Genomic DNA, 12,880 nt, shown 5'->3' on the forward strand with positions numbered 1-12,880 from the left:
AAGAGAGGGGGAGAGAAGAACGGACCGTCGAGGAGGTAGATGTCGGCACGAGCTGAAGGAAAAAATTGAGGTTTTCAGTCACAGTTCGAGAGCGGCATCAAGGCAAATTCAACTGACCATATACACAACGCGCAAGAGCGATCCTCGCCTTCTGTCCTCCACTGAGCGAAACTCCCTTCTCTCCGACCTCCGTGAGATCTCCTTGAGAGAGGATGGCGAGATCAGGACCGAGGGCCTATAGAAACACGACCAGAAGCTGAGTTAGTACGAGAAGATGACCAGGCAGTGCAGACGAAACTCACGCAAGCGTCGAGGACTCGAAGGTAGAAGTCGTGGTCGTAGGCGTGACCGAAGACGATGTTCTCCTTGACCGTCGCTGAGAGGACCCACGACTGCTGAGAGAAGTAGGCGACCTTGCCTCGAATGGTGACTTCTCCAGAGGATCGAGTCATCTCTCCAAGAAGAGCAGCGAGGAGACTAGTCTGTGCGATACCGAAAGCAAAGGAATCAGTTTCCAGACCTCCTCGAGCGACGCGCCGAAGTCGAAGTCGAAACGAAGGCTAGTCTCGAAGTCCTCCCCTATGGGAGTTCTCAGAATAAAGCGAAGGCTCGTTCAAGACTCACCTTTCCATCTCCGACCCTTCCGAGCAACGCAACGAGCTCTCCTTTCTTGACGGAGAGGTTGATTCCTTGAAGAGTGGGTTCCTCAGCTTTCTCCGCCCATTTGAAGGATCCGTTCTTCACCGAGATGAGTTCGTCCCCCTTCCTGGGCTCGTTTCCCTCGGCGAAAGTATCGATGACGGTTCGAGCGTCGGACTGGAGCTCTTCAGCGTCGAGGAAGCTAACGAGTCGACCTTCGGAGACGATGGCTTCAACTGGAGGCAGAGATGAAGAAGGGTGAAGAGGCGTCAGACGTGAGCCCACGACGAGGAGAGGGAAGTGGACCTACTGATGGATGAGATGATCACTGAAGAGAGAAAGAAGAAGACACGTTAGATCGGAAGCGGGAGAGCTACGAAAGAGGACGTGAGCTCACTCGAGAACATAGCGAGCGGGAATTGAAGAAGAGTGAAGAGGGAGATAGCCGGGAAGATGATGTCGCTGGTCAAAGCTTTGTCGCTGGTATAGGCGTAAGAGGCGAAAGTAGCGAAAGCGACCATGAAGGGAGTGCTGGCCCAGAAGAAGTTGGAGATGGCGTTGACGACCCCTATCCTCTTGATCATCATGAGCTCGAGCGAGTTCCTAACATCGAGAACCTAATATAAGAGCAGATGGAGAGACGAGGGGGGTAGATTAGACTTCGACGAAGTGGGAGAGAACGGGAACGACAGAACGAGGCGAAGGACGACGAACCTTCTCCGAGAAGGCCTTCTCCCAGGCGTAGAGCTTGATGGACTTGATGTTGCTGAGAATCTCGTTCTGTTGTTATCGTGAAAGGTTTGAAAGAGGTGGTGATAGGATGTGACGGAGAGAAAGAGACGAAGAAGGGGAAGAAAAGGAGACGAGTCGCGTCAGTTTAGATTCCGAGAAGAGCACGAGAGCGATGAGCAGGCGAGGTCGCTCGAACGAACCATGAGCCTCGTTCTCTTGTCCTTGATCTTCATCTGTCGAACCTGGAGCTTCTTCTGGTATCGAGCTATCGAAGCGTTGAGAGGGAGGGAGACGACCATGACAGCGACTCCGCCTGAAGAAGAGAGATGGGAGGAAGAGTCAGCTTTTCAAGATCGGAAGACGAGTCTGAAGGATTTGATTCAGCTTACAGAATGCAGGCCATCCGAGGAGGCTGATCGGGAGGCAACGGAAGATGAGGGGGAGGGGTCAGCGAAAAGCGCGTCGACCGACGAAAGAAACCCGATCGACGACTCACTTGTACAGCGACACAAAGGCGAGAGTGATCTGGACAGGCCCACTCCAGACCATCTGACCGTACTGGCAGAGATCGGCGAGACGAAGGGCATCCACGGACTGAAGGTTCACGATGTCACCGGTCGTTCGACCTGCCTTCTCGCTGTTGGAGAGGACGAGGGCCTTTTCGTAAAGGAGGGTGATGATTCCAGCCTTGACTCTCATACCTGTTCACAGACGGAACAAGGAGAGAAAGGGAGAAACGATGATCGGTTGGAGATCTGGAGTAAAGAAGAGGACGCGGCAGCGAGACTCACCGGTCGTGAAAGCTCGATCGAAGTACTGATGCAGGAGAGCAGTCTGAAGAAGAGCGGCTCCGAACATGACTGAAGCGATGACGATTCCTCGGATGGCCTGAAGGGAAGATAGAGGCGTTGAAACACGAGTCAGCTTCGAGCTCCAACTCGACGCGTCTGCGGTTCGACGACTCACAGGATCGGGAGTCTCGGTCCTGTAACTGGCGACGAACTTGAGCAGGAGCCTGAGAAGTTGGGGTTGAGCGAAGGACAGGCAGTCGTTGGTGAGCTTGAGGAGGGAAGCCGTGAGGTAGGGCCCACCGAAGCTCTTGACGAGGGCGATGAAGAGCGAGGGTTTGACCTGCTTCTTCTCGGTCGATTTGGAGTGAGCTCGGATTCGAGAGAGAGCCCAGTTCTTGGCAAGTCTCTGTCCAAGGACGTCTGCTTGATCCGTAGGGTTGACTGATGAGCGATGAAAACGAGGAAAGGAGAATTCAGCTCAACTCGATTCGACGCAAGGGTCTCGAGAACGACGCTGAGGCGGGACTGACGGTCGAATATATCATCCTCGTCGATGAACCGACTCGCCCCAGTCTTCATCAGAGGTGTCATCCAGGAGAAGGTAATGAGAGAGAAGATGTTGGCTGTGAGGGATGGGTTCTCCTGCCTCGTCTCGTCCTTCTCAGCCTTGGGATTCCTCTCCTCCTCGTCCTCGTCGAGTACGATCCTTCCTTCGTCCTTCCAGAATCCCTTCCATTCAGGTCCCATGCACTCCAAAGCGAACGACCCGGCTCCGACGACGACGAAGGCGAGGTAGGTCGCGAAGATTCCGACCTCGTTGGCGACCAGAGGTTTCGAGACGTAGCCGATGAGGAGGAGAGTTCGGAGTCGAGGAATGGAGAGAACCAGGAGGACCGTCCAGAAGACGAGGAGGATGTCCGACGAGCGACGAGCTCGGGTGTCGTTGAAGTAGGTGAGAGGGATAGCGAAGGCTGAAGCCAGGAGGATGAAGAGGGAGGAGATTGGATCGATGGAGAGGAGGGGGATGGATTTCGAGAGTGCATCGAGGGAGGTAAAGACCAAGTTTGGGATAGCGAATCCTACGAGGAGGGCGAGAATGGCCTTGTTTGTTTTGGGAAGAGGACGGAGGGAAGGCCAGGAAGAGGAAGAGGAAGGAGGGAATGAGCTCGAATTCGTCTATAGCAACGGGAGACCACCACCGACCTGGGAAGAATTTATTTGTACTCACGATCTTCCACCAAAGCACTCTGGCACTCGACAGTCCTGCTCTGACCCTCTTCTCCTTCTTAGCCAGCCAGAGGACTGCAAGGCTTCCGAGGACGAGGAGGAACAGCGTCGGGACGAGGAGGACACTCGACTCGAAGCAAGGAGTGAGGTCGGTATCACGCAGAGAAGAGTAGGGTCCCCATCCCTCTCGTTCGTAACAGAGAGAGGAAGGCTGCTTGGGGTGATGCGAGGTGGAGGAGGAGGAGAGGAAGAGCGATCGGGAGGAAAGGGAGGAGGAGGAGGACGTCGAGGTGGAGGCTGAAGAGGAGGAGAGGTTGGCCGCTGCCTTGATGAAGGAGGTTGTGAGGAGATGAATGTCGATTCCTAACGAGGACTGAGAGAGGTAGTCCATCTCTTCCTTCTGTTCTTCTGAGTGAAAGAGCAGGGGGTGGGCGTTGAGGGAAGGAAGGGAGAAAAAGGGCGACTCGGTCGAGCCGACGGATTTAACCGTGCTGACAGAGCGCTCTTTTAGTGACTTTTTTTCATGGTGAGACAAAAGCTGAGGGCAAGGGCGTGAGAACTATTTTTGAGAAGCGAACAAATTCTCTCCTTCTCGAATTTGAGCCCCAAGTTCGTCGTCGAGCGCTGTCCTCTTCCCTCCTTCTCTCCCCAACGTCCATCTCCTCCAGAACTGCAGTTCTACACCAGCAACAACCCTCGCAGGATGACATGAGTCCCCCTCCTCGACTCTCCATCCATCACCCTCTCCCTCACCTTACCGAGTTCATCGTCAGCCCTGCCAATGCTTCGACTAGCTCAGGTCGACTCTTTCGTTTGGGTCTCGTCCTCGGAGGGATCGCCTCGTTAGCCAGCAGGATTCATCTAGATCTCTTGAAAGAGGTAGGGTTCAGAAGTTTGAGGGATCAGGTAAGCTTGAACGTATCTTCAGATGCGTGGAGATGGATTTACGAGACTGAGAGCTCATCACCTTCCTCCTCCCTTCTCCTCCCCTTCTTCTCCAGAGCTGGTCTTTCCTTCTTCCCCTCCTCGGTATAGCTCTCCTTCTACTCCATCTACTCACCTTCAAGGCTCTACTATCAGGTTAGTACCCCGTCTTTACTTTCCGACTCTTTTCGATTGAATCAAGCTCATTTTTCTACCCTTCCTCCCCTCTCTGCCTTCAGAGTCCATCACCCCCCTTCCCTCCCTCGGTCTTCTCCTCAAGACTCGACACGCTCGGCTCCTCTTCTCCACTACCACAACGCAGAGGATGATTCCTCTCGATGAGGTTATTGACGTGTGCATCAACGAAGGACTGAGGAGGTGGGCCGTCGTTGGGTATCTTTGCGTGCTGAGGAAGGGAAGGGAGGAGAGTGTGGTGGTGTTCGAGGTGAGCTCTCGCTTTCGTCTTTTCTGGATCCAAGACCTTCGAGAGGCCTGACTCCTTTCTTTCTCGGGATGTGCTGTGATGTTCAGGAAACGATGCCTAGGACGACAATGCTGATCGAGGTCTACCACGGAATCAGGGAGATCCTGTTTGACGAGTTCGACGAGGAGGAGAGGGAAGAGCTAGGAGAAGACGAGGAGGGTCGTCTGAGGAACGGTGCTGGAGTCGGAGGAGGAATTGGGAGCAGTATATATTGAGTTCCTCCTTCTTCTTCGACCCCGTTCCTCCTGAGATAAAGAAGGGCGGGTGGAAAGAGAACATGAGAGCTCGACGTTGTTGGACTTCTTTCGGAACTTCCCTCTCTCGCATTTGGGGACTCACAGCGGGAACGCGACTACTCTTTAATACGTCCGTCGTTGCTGTAGCTGCCAGACCTGCTCCTCTTTTCCTCTTCCCTCGCTCGTTCATCCGAACAGGATCTAAACCACGACGCGTCGATCTCCGCCCACATCCGACGCGGACCTCGCTCCTTTCCTCCTCGCTGGAAGAACTGCTTCCTCGATTGAACGCCGACGTCGATGGCCAAGGAGGAGACGGCAGAACTTCATCAGCTCGAACCGGACCTCTTCATCATGACGGGAAAGATGCCGGCTGAAAGGCCGTCGAACCTGACCTTGGTTAGCGATCTGCGGCTCGATGAACGACCGGCCCTTTCTTCCTTTCTCCTCCTCAACGACAACAATCCCTCCCACGACCTCTCAAGACGACTTACAACTACTACAACCTTTCAAGATGGGAAAACCTTACTAGTGAGTTGAACGAAGGCTCTTTGGAGTTCGCTTCGCTTCTCGTAGAGGATTCGGAACTTCGACGTTGAATCGAGGGCTGAACTCCTCCTCCTTTCCTTTTCTCTTCCCTCTCATCGTGCCCACTTCGCATTATTTCGACCTCCCTCAAAGTGGATTCAGAGGAAAAAGCCTCAACCGAGCCATCGCTACGATTGCAGGACTTGGATTTTTAGTGAGTCTTCACCTCGACGACGATGAGCTCTTGCGACCTTCCCAAGTTCCCTGTCAGTCGCTGAATTGCCGTTGTTGCCCGTCTCAGCTCTTTGGATACGACCAGGGTGTGATGGGAGGTCTTTTGACTCTCGATGAAGTGAGTCGCATTTACTCTTCTTCTCATCTCAAATATCAGGCGAGAAAGGGCTCATCGCGCGTCCGACCGATCGAAGCTGACCTTCTCCTCTTTCCTCCTTCAGTTCGTCAGAGTCTATCCCGAGATGGATACAGTAAACACGGGAGGAGCTGAAAAGACCATGAACTCTCGAATTCAAGGGGTGTCTGTCGGTGAGCTCCTCTCACGTTTCTATCTTCGAGCCGAGAGGAACAAACGCTCACATCTTCTCTCCCTTGGGTTTTCAGCCATCTACGAGATCGGTTCGCCCCTATCTTCATTTTTCTTTGGACGACGTTAGCTGATTTCTATGCCTCGCTCGCTTCAAAGGTTGCATGGCTGGAGCTCTCACCACGATCTGGGCGGGAGATCGATTCGGGAGGAAGAAGTGAGTTTCGGCGTCGCGTCGCCCTCATTCGTTTCTTCTTCTGACTTATCTCGTCCTTCTTTCAGGGTTATCTTCTTCGGTGCAGCGGTCATGACGGCTGGAGCTATTATTCAAACTGCCGCATTTGGGCTGCCCGTGTTCATCGTCGGTCGGATCGGGAGTTTCCTCGTTCGTCGTTTGAATCCGAGTCGCGTCTTGCTGACCTCCTTCTTCCCCTTCTTGCAGGTCACTGGTTTCGGAAACGGATTCATCACTGCTTCGGTTCCGGTCTGGCAATCTGAGTGTGCGAAAGCAGAGGACCGAGGGTACTTGGTCATGATCGAGGGAGCTTTGAGTGAGTTTTCGACCGGTTGGTTTCCGTCTGCGCGCTTGAGCTGACCATCTCTCTTCTCAATTAAGTTACCGCTGGAATCTGTATCAGTTATTGGGTCAGTAACGACCAGATCTTCGATGAAACGAAAGTACTGAGCGCTGACTTCCTCCTCCCCTCCAGCTCGACTTCGCCTTCTTCTTCGTCCCTGGAGAGGCCTCCTTCCGATTCCCCATCGCCTTCCAAATGGTCTTCTCCATCATCCTCATGGCGACGGTTCTCCAACTTCCCGAGTCTCCTCGATGGCTGGTAAAAAAGGGACGACTCGAAGAAGCTAGAGAGGTTTTCGCAGCTTTGGCGGACGTTGAGGTTGACAATCCTGCAGTCATCCTACAAGTGGAGGAGATCAGAGCAACACTTCCCCTGGTCGAAGGAGGAGCTGTTAAGGATATCTTCACGCAGGGGAAAGAGAAACACGTGAGTCACTTCTCCACGCTCCTGCCCGTACATCTTCTGGATCGACGCGTCGAAGGTCTACTCACGCTTCTTCTTTCTTTCGGTTCTCGTTCTGATGATCCGTTCCCATTCCTTTCTTCCTATAGTTCCATCGAGCTTGCCTTGGATTCTGGGCTCAGGTCATGCAGCAAAGTAAGTTCGCTCAGGCCGTAAGGAGACGTGGGAAACGTCAGACGCGTCGATCTCGAAGCGAGTCGATTCTTTCCCAAGGTCCGGAGCTAACCTCCCTCCCTTCCCACAGTCACCGGAATCAACTTGATCACCTATTATGCTGCTACCATCTACGAGACCTCCATCGGACTCTCTCCTCTCAACTCGAAGAGTGAGCCTCGTCGTCTTCTTTCCTTTCCTTTCCTCCTCCCCTCCCGTCCCTCTGTTCACTGACGCCTACCGCTCTCGCTTCATCTTCTCCTTGCTTTTCCTCGAAATTATCACTCGAAGTCCTGGCTGCCGCGAACGGAACTGAAGTGAGCATACATTGCAAACGAGTGAGCGTCCAAGTTGATGCTGACTTCCGTCCGATCCTCTCGACCTTCGTCGTTTCACCCAGTACTTCCTCGCCTCCTTCATCGCCGTCTTCCTCATCGAGAGAGTAGGACGAAGAAAGCTCATGCTTATCGGAGCTGCTGGACAGGCTGGATCCATGGCTCTCCTTACGATGTGAGCTATTTCTCTCTCCGCTGAGTTTTGTCGTTCTGGAGACTTTGACTGACTTCCAACCTTTCGAAACTAGCACGACCTACCTGGCGGCCAAGACGGACGCCCTCCCCTATCCTGGACAAGATAACTCGGCGGCCGGAATTGCGAGTAGCCTGAGTTTTCTCGTTTCGAGGGAGGGGAAACTGAGCGTTACTAATCTCGACGCGTCTCTTCTTCGTTTATCCTCGTAGGTTGCTGCTATACTGCTATTCGCGTTCAACAGTTTCTTCGCCGTCGGATGGCTCGGAATGACGTGGCTATATCCTGCTGAAATTGTGAGTAGAATCCCAAGTCAAGTCTCCTTCGATCTCTGAGCTGATTTCGACGCGTCGCTCCCTCCCTTTCGCCAGGTCTCCCTTCGAATCCGAGCCCCATCAGCCGGTATCTCAACAGCAGCCAACTGGGTCTGTGAGTGGTTTGAATCGTTTCTCAAGCTCTTCTGCTTCAAACGGCTACCCTGCTGCTTTGGTGAATGGGAGCTGACCTCTCGATCCTGCTATTCGTCTTCTCCCTCTTCAGTCAACTTCATGGTTGTCCTCATCACGCCCATCGCCTTCGACTCGTAAGTCGCAACCCCTCCTTTTGATCTACACTTCGAACCCACCAAGGCTGATCTATTCATTCCGTACCTATGTTTTCCCTCATCCAGAATCGGATACTGTGAGTGGGCTCTCCCTCGGACGTTCCTCTCGCCTCTCTTCGCAACTCGCTGACGTCTTCCTCTATTCTGCAGACACGTACACGGTCTTCGCATGCATCAACTTCCTGATGATTCCCACGGTCTATCTCCTCTACCCCGAAACCGCTCATCGATCCCTCGTTCGTCCTTTTCCTTTCCCCTTCTCGACACTCGTTCGAACGCTGACCTGTCGTCCCTCCCTCGATTTCGGTATCTTTCCGCAGGAGGAAATCGACGAAATCTTCCTTCACTCGAACCCCAAGACTCCCTGGGATGTCGTCAAGGTTCGTCTCGGGCATTTCGTCTTCTCTCGTTCGCCCTCTCACTCTCAAAAAATCCTCCCTGACGCGTCTCCTCTCTCCGTTTCGTCCCTCCTCAGATCGCCAACGACCTCCCTCGACGAATCCACGCCGACGAGCAAGCTCACGACCCCGAGGCCGCTTACGCCGACTCCCTTCGAGAGAGGAAAGGATACGACAGCAAGGACGGACTCAAGGACGAGACGGAGCACGTCGAGCACGGGAGGAGGGATTTCACGGAGCAGGAGGAAGAGGAGGAGGAGAGGAACAGGAGGAGTTAGACTCTTGAATTGATATAGATATCTTTATCTCGGATGATGAATTGAGTGCCCTTTTTCCAGCGGTATTTTACGTAGACCGACGGTCAGCTGGGGCAGCGAGACGAAGACGAAAGACCCCGTCGAGACGCTTTGAGATCCAACGAAGAGCGCTCGAACCGAGACAGTTAGGAAGGACGCTTCCTCGCAGATGAAAGGTAGATTCAAGAAGAAGCATCAGATCATTTCAGAGAATCTGCCTTAACGGAGAGGTCGTCAAGCTTCTTGGTGACCGACGCGATGAGTTTCGATCTGAATGAACCAACAACGAGGTCAGCGCTCTACGATCCGAAGGAACTCAACAGTGAGACGTTAAACTCACTCAGCAGCAAGTTGCTGTTCCAGTCTCGCGAGCTGATGCTTCCCCAACGCCGCCGACTGCTTCTTCTTCTCCTGCGCTCGATCCGCGTCGTTCCTCGCCAGCTCCTCCAGTTTCGGTCGAAGGATCTGGAGGTGGTTCTCGAGCTGATTAAATTCACGAAGACGAGTTAGAGGTCAGCGAAACGAACTCTCAACGAGCGAGGGGAGAAAAATAAAGACGTGCCAAAGCCGTTCTCGCCTTCAACCCCCCGCCTTCCACCGCTCTCTCAACCTGCAACCCCACCTCCTCCTTCATCCTCCCGAGCTCTCCAAACCACTTCTGCTCGTAGTCCGACAGGATCGGTTGATGATTATCCATCAGCTTCTGCAGCACCTTGTCCACCCTTCCAATCAAGGCCGACTGAGTCTCCATCACCCTCTCCACTCGATTCCTCAACCCTTCCTTCCCTCCGACCTCCCCGTCCCTCAGATCCGAAACCATATCCGACACCGAAGCGAGCTTGGACAGCTGACGTTCGAGCTCCTTGAGTTGGAGGTCGAGGCGAGCTTGAACGGTCGATCCAGCGGAGAGAGTATCCCTGATGTCGGATCGGAAGGATTGGACGGTTTTCCCGAGGAAACGAAGGTTCTCGGGAGAGATGGATTCGAGAGGTTTGCCGTTGGATTGAGGGAGGACGACGCGGGGTTTGGTCGGGAGTCCTGAGCGGTCGGCGAGGATGGGAGGGATGGTGAAGGGTTCGACGCCGAGGAGGGAGATGTAGTGAGAGGTGGAGGACGACGAGGCGGAGGGGGTTGGTGGGAGGGAGGAAGGGAGTTTGGCTGGCGAGAGGGAGGGTGAGGGTGGAGAGTCGACTCGGAGGGAGAGTTCGAGACCGACTTGCTGGAGGGAAGAGGTGAGAGCGAGGAGGGAGTAGGAGAGGTAGACGTCAGAGATGATGGCGACGGAATGGATGGGAGCGGAGGTTCTGTAGATCCGAGGAAGGGAGAACGAGGTCAGCAACGCTTGAAGGACTGCTAAGGTGAAATCGATAGACTGACCCATCCGATTCGGATCTCGTATCAACAACCATCACAACCTCTGACTGGATCCCGCGTCCAAAGAAGCGATCCAACTCGATGTCCCTCTTCTCCTCGTCCGTGATCGCCAAAGCTTCGCTTAAGGCGTCCATCCACTTCCTGAGAACGATGCAGTGAACTCCGAAGGCGTGGTAGATGTAGATGGTGTCGTCGTACAGAGGATCGACGAGGACGGTGGGATCAATGTCGAGGGAGGAGGATGAAGACTCGATGCTCGGGAGGATGTTAAGGTCGATGGTTTCGTAGACTGCCAGAGCGGGATTCGATTGGACGGTTTCCTACCAGGCGAAGGTAAGAAGATCCAGTCAGTTCACGAGAGCGGAAAGGGGAAAAACTCGAGGGCGATAGACTGACCTGTCGACCAACCCAAAGACCCTCCATCTTCTCAACCTCCAAGCACAGATCCACCTTCCCGTCCTCGAACACCAGTCCCAACACCGTCATCTCGCTCTTCCTTCCAACCTTGTCCCCTCCTCCTTCTTCTTCCTCGTCATTTCTCGACCCTCTCACTCCTCCTCCAGCTCCAAGCAAGAAGATATCCGTCGCTCTGGGAACGTCGTCTCCGTCGAGCTCCCTCGGTGCTGGTTGGAAGAGGAAAGGACCCTGAACGAGAGGTTTCCTGCTTCCTGCACTGGTAGGAGGATGCACGAGGACTGGTTCCGAGGAGTCGTCGACTTCCATGGAGGTTGGGTTGGACGAGGTGACGTCTGAGATTTGGGAGAGGAGGGAGGAAAGGAAGGCGGTTTGAGCTTGGTAGCGCGTCGAGAGGAAGGAGGGTGCTGGAGTTGTTCGAACCGGGGAATGGGATTGAGAGGGTGAAGGAGCTGGTAGGGTTGAGATGTAGGATAGTTTGGAGGAGGCGAAGGCGGAGAGGGAACGAATGTAGGCTTCGGGGACGAGACTGAGAAGAGGAAGGAAAGCGAAGGTGTGGTGAGCTCAAGCTCCTTCAACCGAAAACAAGCTCCCCCTCCCTCCCTTCTTCCTACAGGTTAAAGACAACACTCACGCGTTCTTCGGTAAGAAAGGACAGACTCCATAGATGTCTCCGTTCCCCATCAAAGCGTAAACGCTGAGAGCTCCCCAATCTCCCTCCCCTCGACCCAAACAGAAGCTGACAGCGTCTCTCTCCCCAGGCTCCTCCGCTGACATCCACCTGGATCCACCTTCTCGTGGAGGAACGACCGATACGAGCTGCTGAGGTTCCTCTGCGTCCTGAAGAGGGTCGTACTCTCGAAGGAGACCGTCGAGGGTGAGGACGAGGAGGGAGGAAGCGTTCTGTCCCCAAGGGTGCCAGAGGACTTTGGTGAGGGAGGGTGTTGAGGAAGTAGATGGGGAGTGGTGGTAGGCTCCTATCGGGATGGATCTGAAGAATACAAGAAGGAGGAGTACGAGATCAGCTACAGCTGAGGAGAGAGGGCTGAGAGGGAGAGAGAGAGAAGAAGGAGAAGGAGAGGTGAGCTCGGGGAACGAACCTGCATTCGATGAGAGGAGCGACGAGATTGATGTAGCCTGGTCTCGGAAGGACGAGTACGACGAGTTGGTGAGCTCCTACTACGGCAAGCAGCTTCCCGGTAGGGTTTGGGATGAGCGAGAGGATGGGGAAGGTGAGGTTCGGCGTGTTCAACGTCTGGAGGGAGGGAGGGAGGAAACGAGGTCAACAAAACGACCACGAACAGCCAGGAACTCGATCCAAGGGATGTTGCGTGATATATATTACACTAGACAATCTTTTGGAGCTCCTTGATCAGGCTTTTACAGCTCTAGAGCTCGGAGCACGACGAGGAGATCAACTCCTTGCTGTCCACCACCTCTCCTCCCTCTCCTCCTTCCTTCCCTCCTCCCGTCACCGCTCAATCTCCTGCAAAGATTCCAAGAAAGACTCACCTTGTAACCAGCTCTACCACCACTCTTTACATCTCCCAAATTACACATCCTCACTTCCTTCCCGACGGCAACGATGAGATCTCCTCCTCGAACGACCATCGTGTTCCTCTTCGCTGCAGAGGACGACGAAGAAGAAGAAGACTCGGCTTCCCCTTCGTTCGAGGGGAGAGTAAAGATGGCGTGGTTCGACAGAGACGAGAGCCAAGAGTCGTTCGACATGGCGGGCGAGGGATCGAAGAAGGGAGGCAGGGTGAGGGTTTGTGGAGGAGGAGGAGGAGAGGAAGGGAGCGTCGAGCTCACCAAGCTCCTGCCTGCTCTCTTCCGTTTCGGTTTCCTTGTTCACGGGAGGGACAACATTTGAATCTTTCTTTTTCGTTGAGGCAAGTGAATCATAGCATGCTGCCTGCTCAAGTCGCCTTAAACCGTTTAGCTTGGTTTTTCTCGGACACAAATCAATGC

General features: G+C 54.1%; 4 protein-coding genes across 4 annotated transcripts; 2 read left to right on the forward strand and 2 right to left on the reverse strand.

Annotated features, from left to right (window-relative positions):
- Window positions 1-26: 26 nt before the first annotated feature.
- Window positions 27-3,780, reverse strand: BDY24DRAFT_345117 (ABC transporter transmembrane region-domain-containing protein; the record flags this gene model as incomplete). Its single annotated transcript, XM_076637579.1, has 15 exons — window positions 27-52; window positions 118-235; window positions 303-482; window positions 625-875; window positions 950-967; window positions 1,037-1,256; window positions 1,354-1,419; window positions 1,572-1,684; window positions 1,761-1,783; window positions 1,868-2,072; window positions 2,163-2,259; window positions 2,338-2,603; window positions 2,693-2,868; window positions 2,914-3,263; window positions 3,391-3,780. Coding segments are annotated over 15 exons (2,499 nt in total), but the record flags the coding sequence as incomplete, so codon positions are not given.
- Window positions 3,781-3,939: 159 nt separating this feature from the next.
- BDY24DRAFT_444837 (PIG-H family GPI synthesis protein) lies at window positions 3,940-5,064 on the forward strand. The gene is made up of 4 exons (XM_076644879.1): window positions 3,940-4,295; window positions 4,391-4,469; window positions 4,553-4,758; window positions 4,845-5,064. Exons 1-4 carry the CDS (start codon window positions 4,098-4,100, stop codon window positions 5,010-5,012), a joined length of 651 nt encoding a protein of 216 aa, XP_076492709.1. The 5' UTR covers window positions 3,940-4,097; the 3' UTR covers window positions 5,013-5,064.
- Window positions 5,065-5,547: 483 nt separating this feature from the next.
- Window positions 5,548-9,154, forward strand: BDY24DRAFT_444838 (sugar porter family MFS transporter; the record flags this gene model as incomplete). The annotated part of the gene is made up of 21 exons (XM_076644880.1): window positions 5,548-5,564; window positions 5,715-5,775; window positions 5,863-5,913; window positions 6,017-6,104; window positions 6,180-6,194; window positions 6,262-6,319; window positions 6,385-6,653; window positions 6,719-6,747; window positions 6,813-7,106; window positions 7,232-7,277; window positions 7,387-7,467; window positions 7,587-7,612; window positions 7,696-7,805; window positions 7,879-7,969; window positions 8,036-8,119; window positions 8,195-8,252; window positions 8,364-8,406; window positions 8,494-8,504; window positions 8,578-8,663; window positions 8,748-8,807; window positions 8,903-9,154. 21 exons carry the CDS (start codon window positions 5,548-5,550, stop codon window positions 9,101-9,103), a joined length of 1,779 nt encoding a protein of 592 aa, XP_076492710.1. The 3' UTR covers window positions 9,104-9,154.
- A 150-nt stretch (window positions 9,155-9,304) lies between these two features.
- On the reverse strand, window positions 9,305-12,758 carry NUP82 (linker nucleoporin NUP82). The gene is made up of 8 exons (XM_076637963.1): window positions 12,422-12,758; window positions 12,010-12,164; window positions 11,544-11,900; window positions 10,892-11,438; window positions 10,499-10,815; window positions 9,684-10,425; window positions 9,462-9,604; window positions 9,305-9,391 (listed from the first exon to the last, which is right to left on the reverse strand). Exons 1-8 carry the CDS (start codon window positions 12,638-12,640, stop codon window positions 9,322-9,324), a joined length of 2,550 nt encoding a protein of 849 aa, XP_076492711.1. The 5' UTR covers window positions 12,641-12,758; the 3' UTR covers window positions 9,305-9,321.
- Between the last annotated feature and the right edge of the window lie 122 nt (window positions 12,759-12,880).

The sequence above is a fragment of the Mrakia frigida genome (assembly GCF_051309035.1).
Source record: "Mrakia frigida strain ATCC 22029 unplaced genomic scaffold BDY24scaffold_43, whole genome shotgun sequence".
In the NCBI taxonomy this organism is placed as follows: Eukaryota; Fungi; Basidiomycota; class Tremellomycetes; order Cystofilobasidiales; family Mrakiaceae; genus Mrakia; species Mrakia frigida.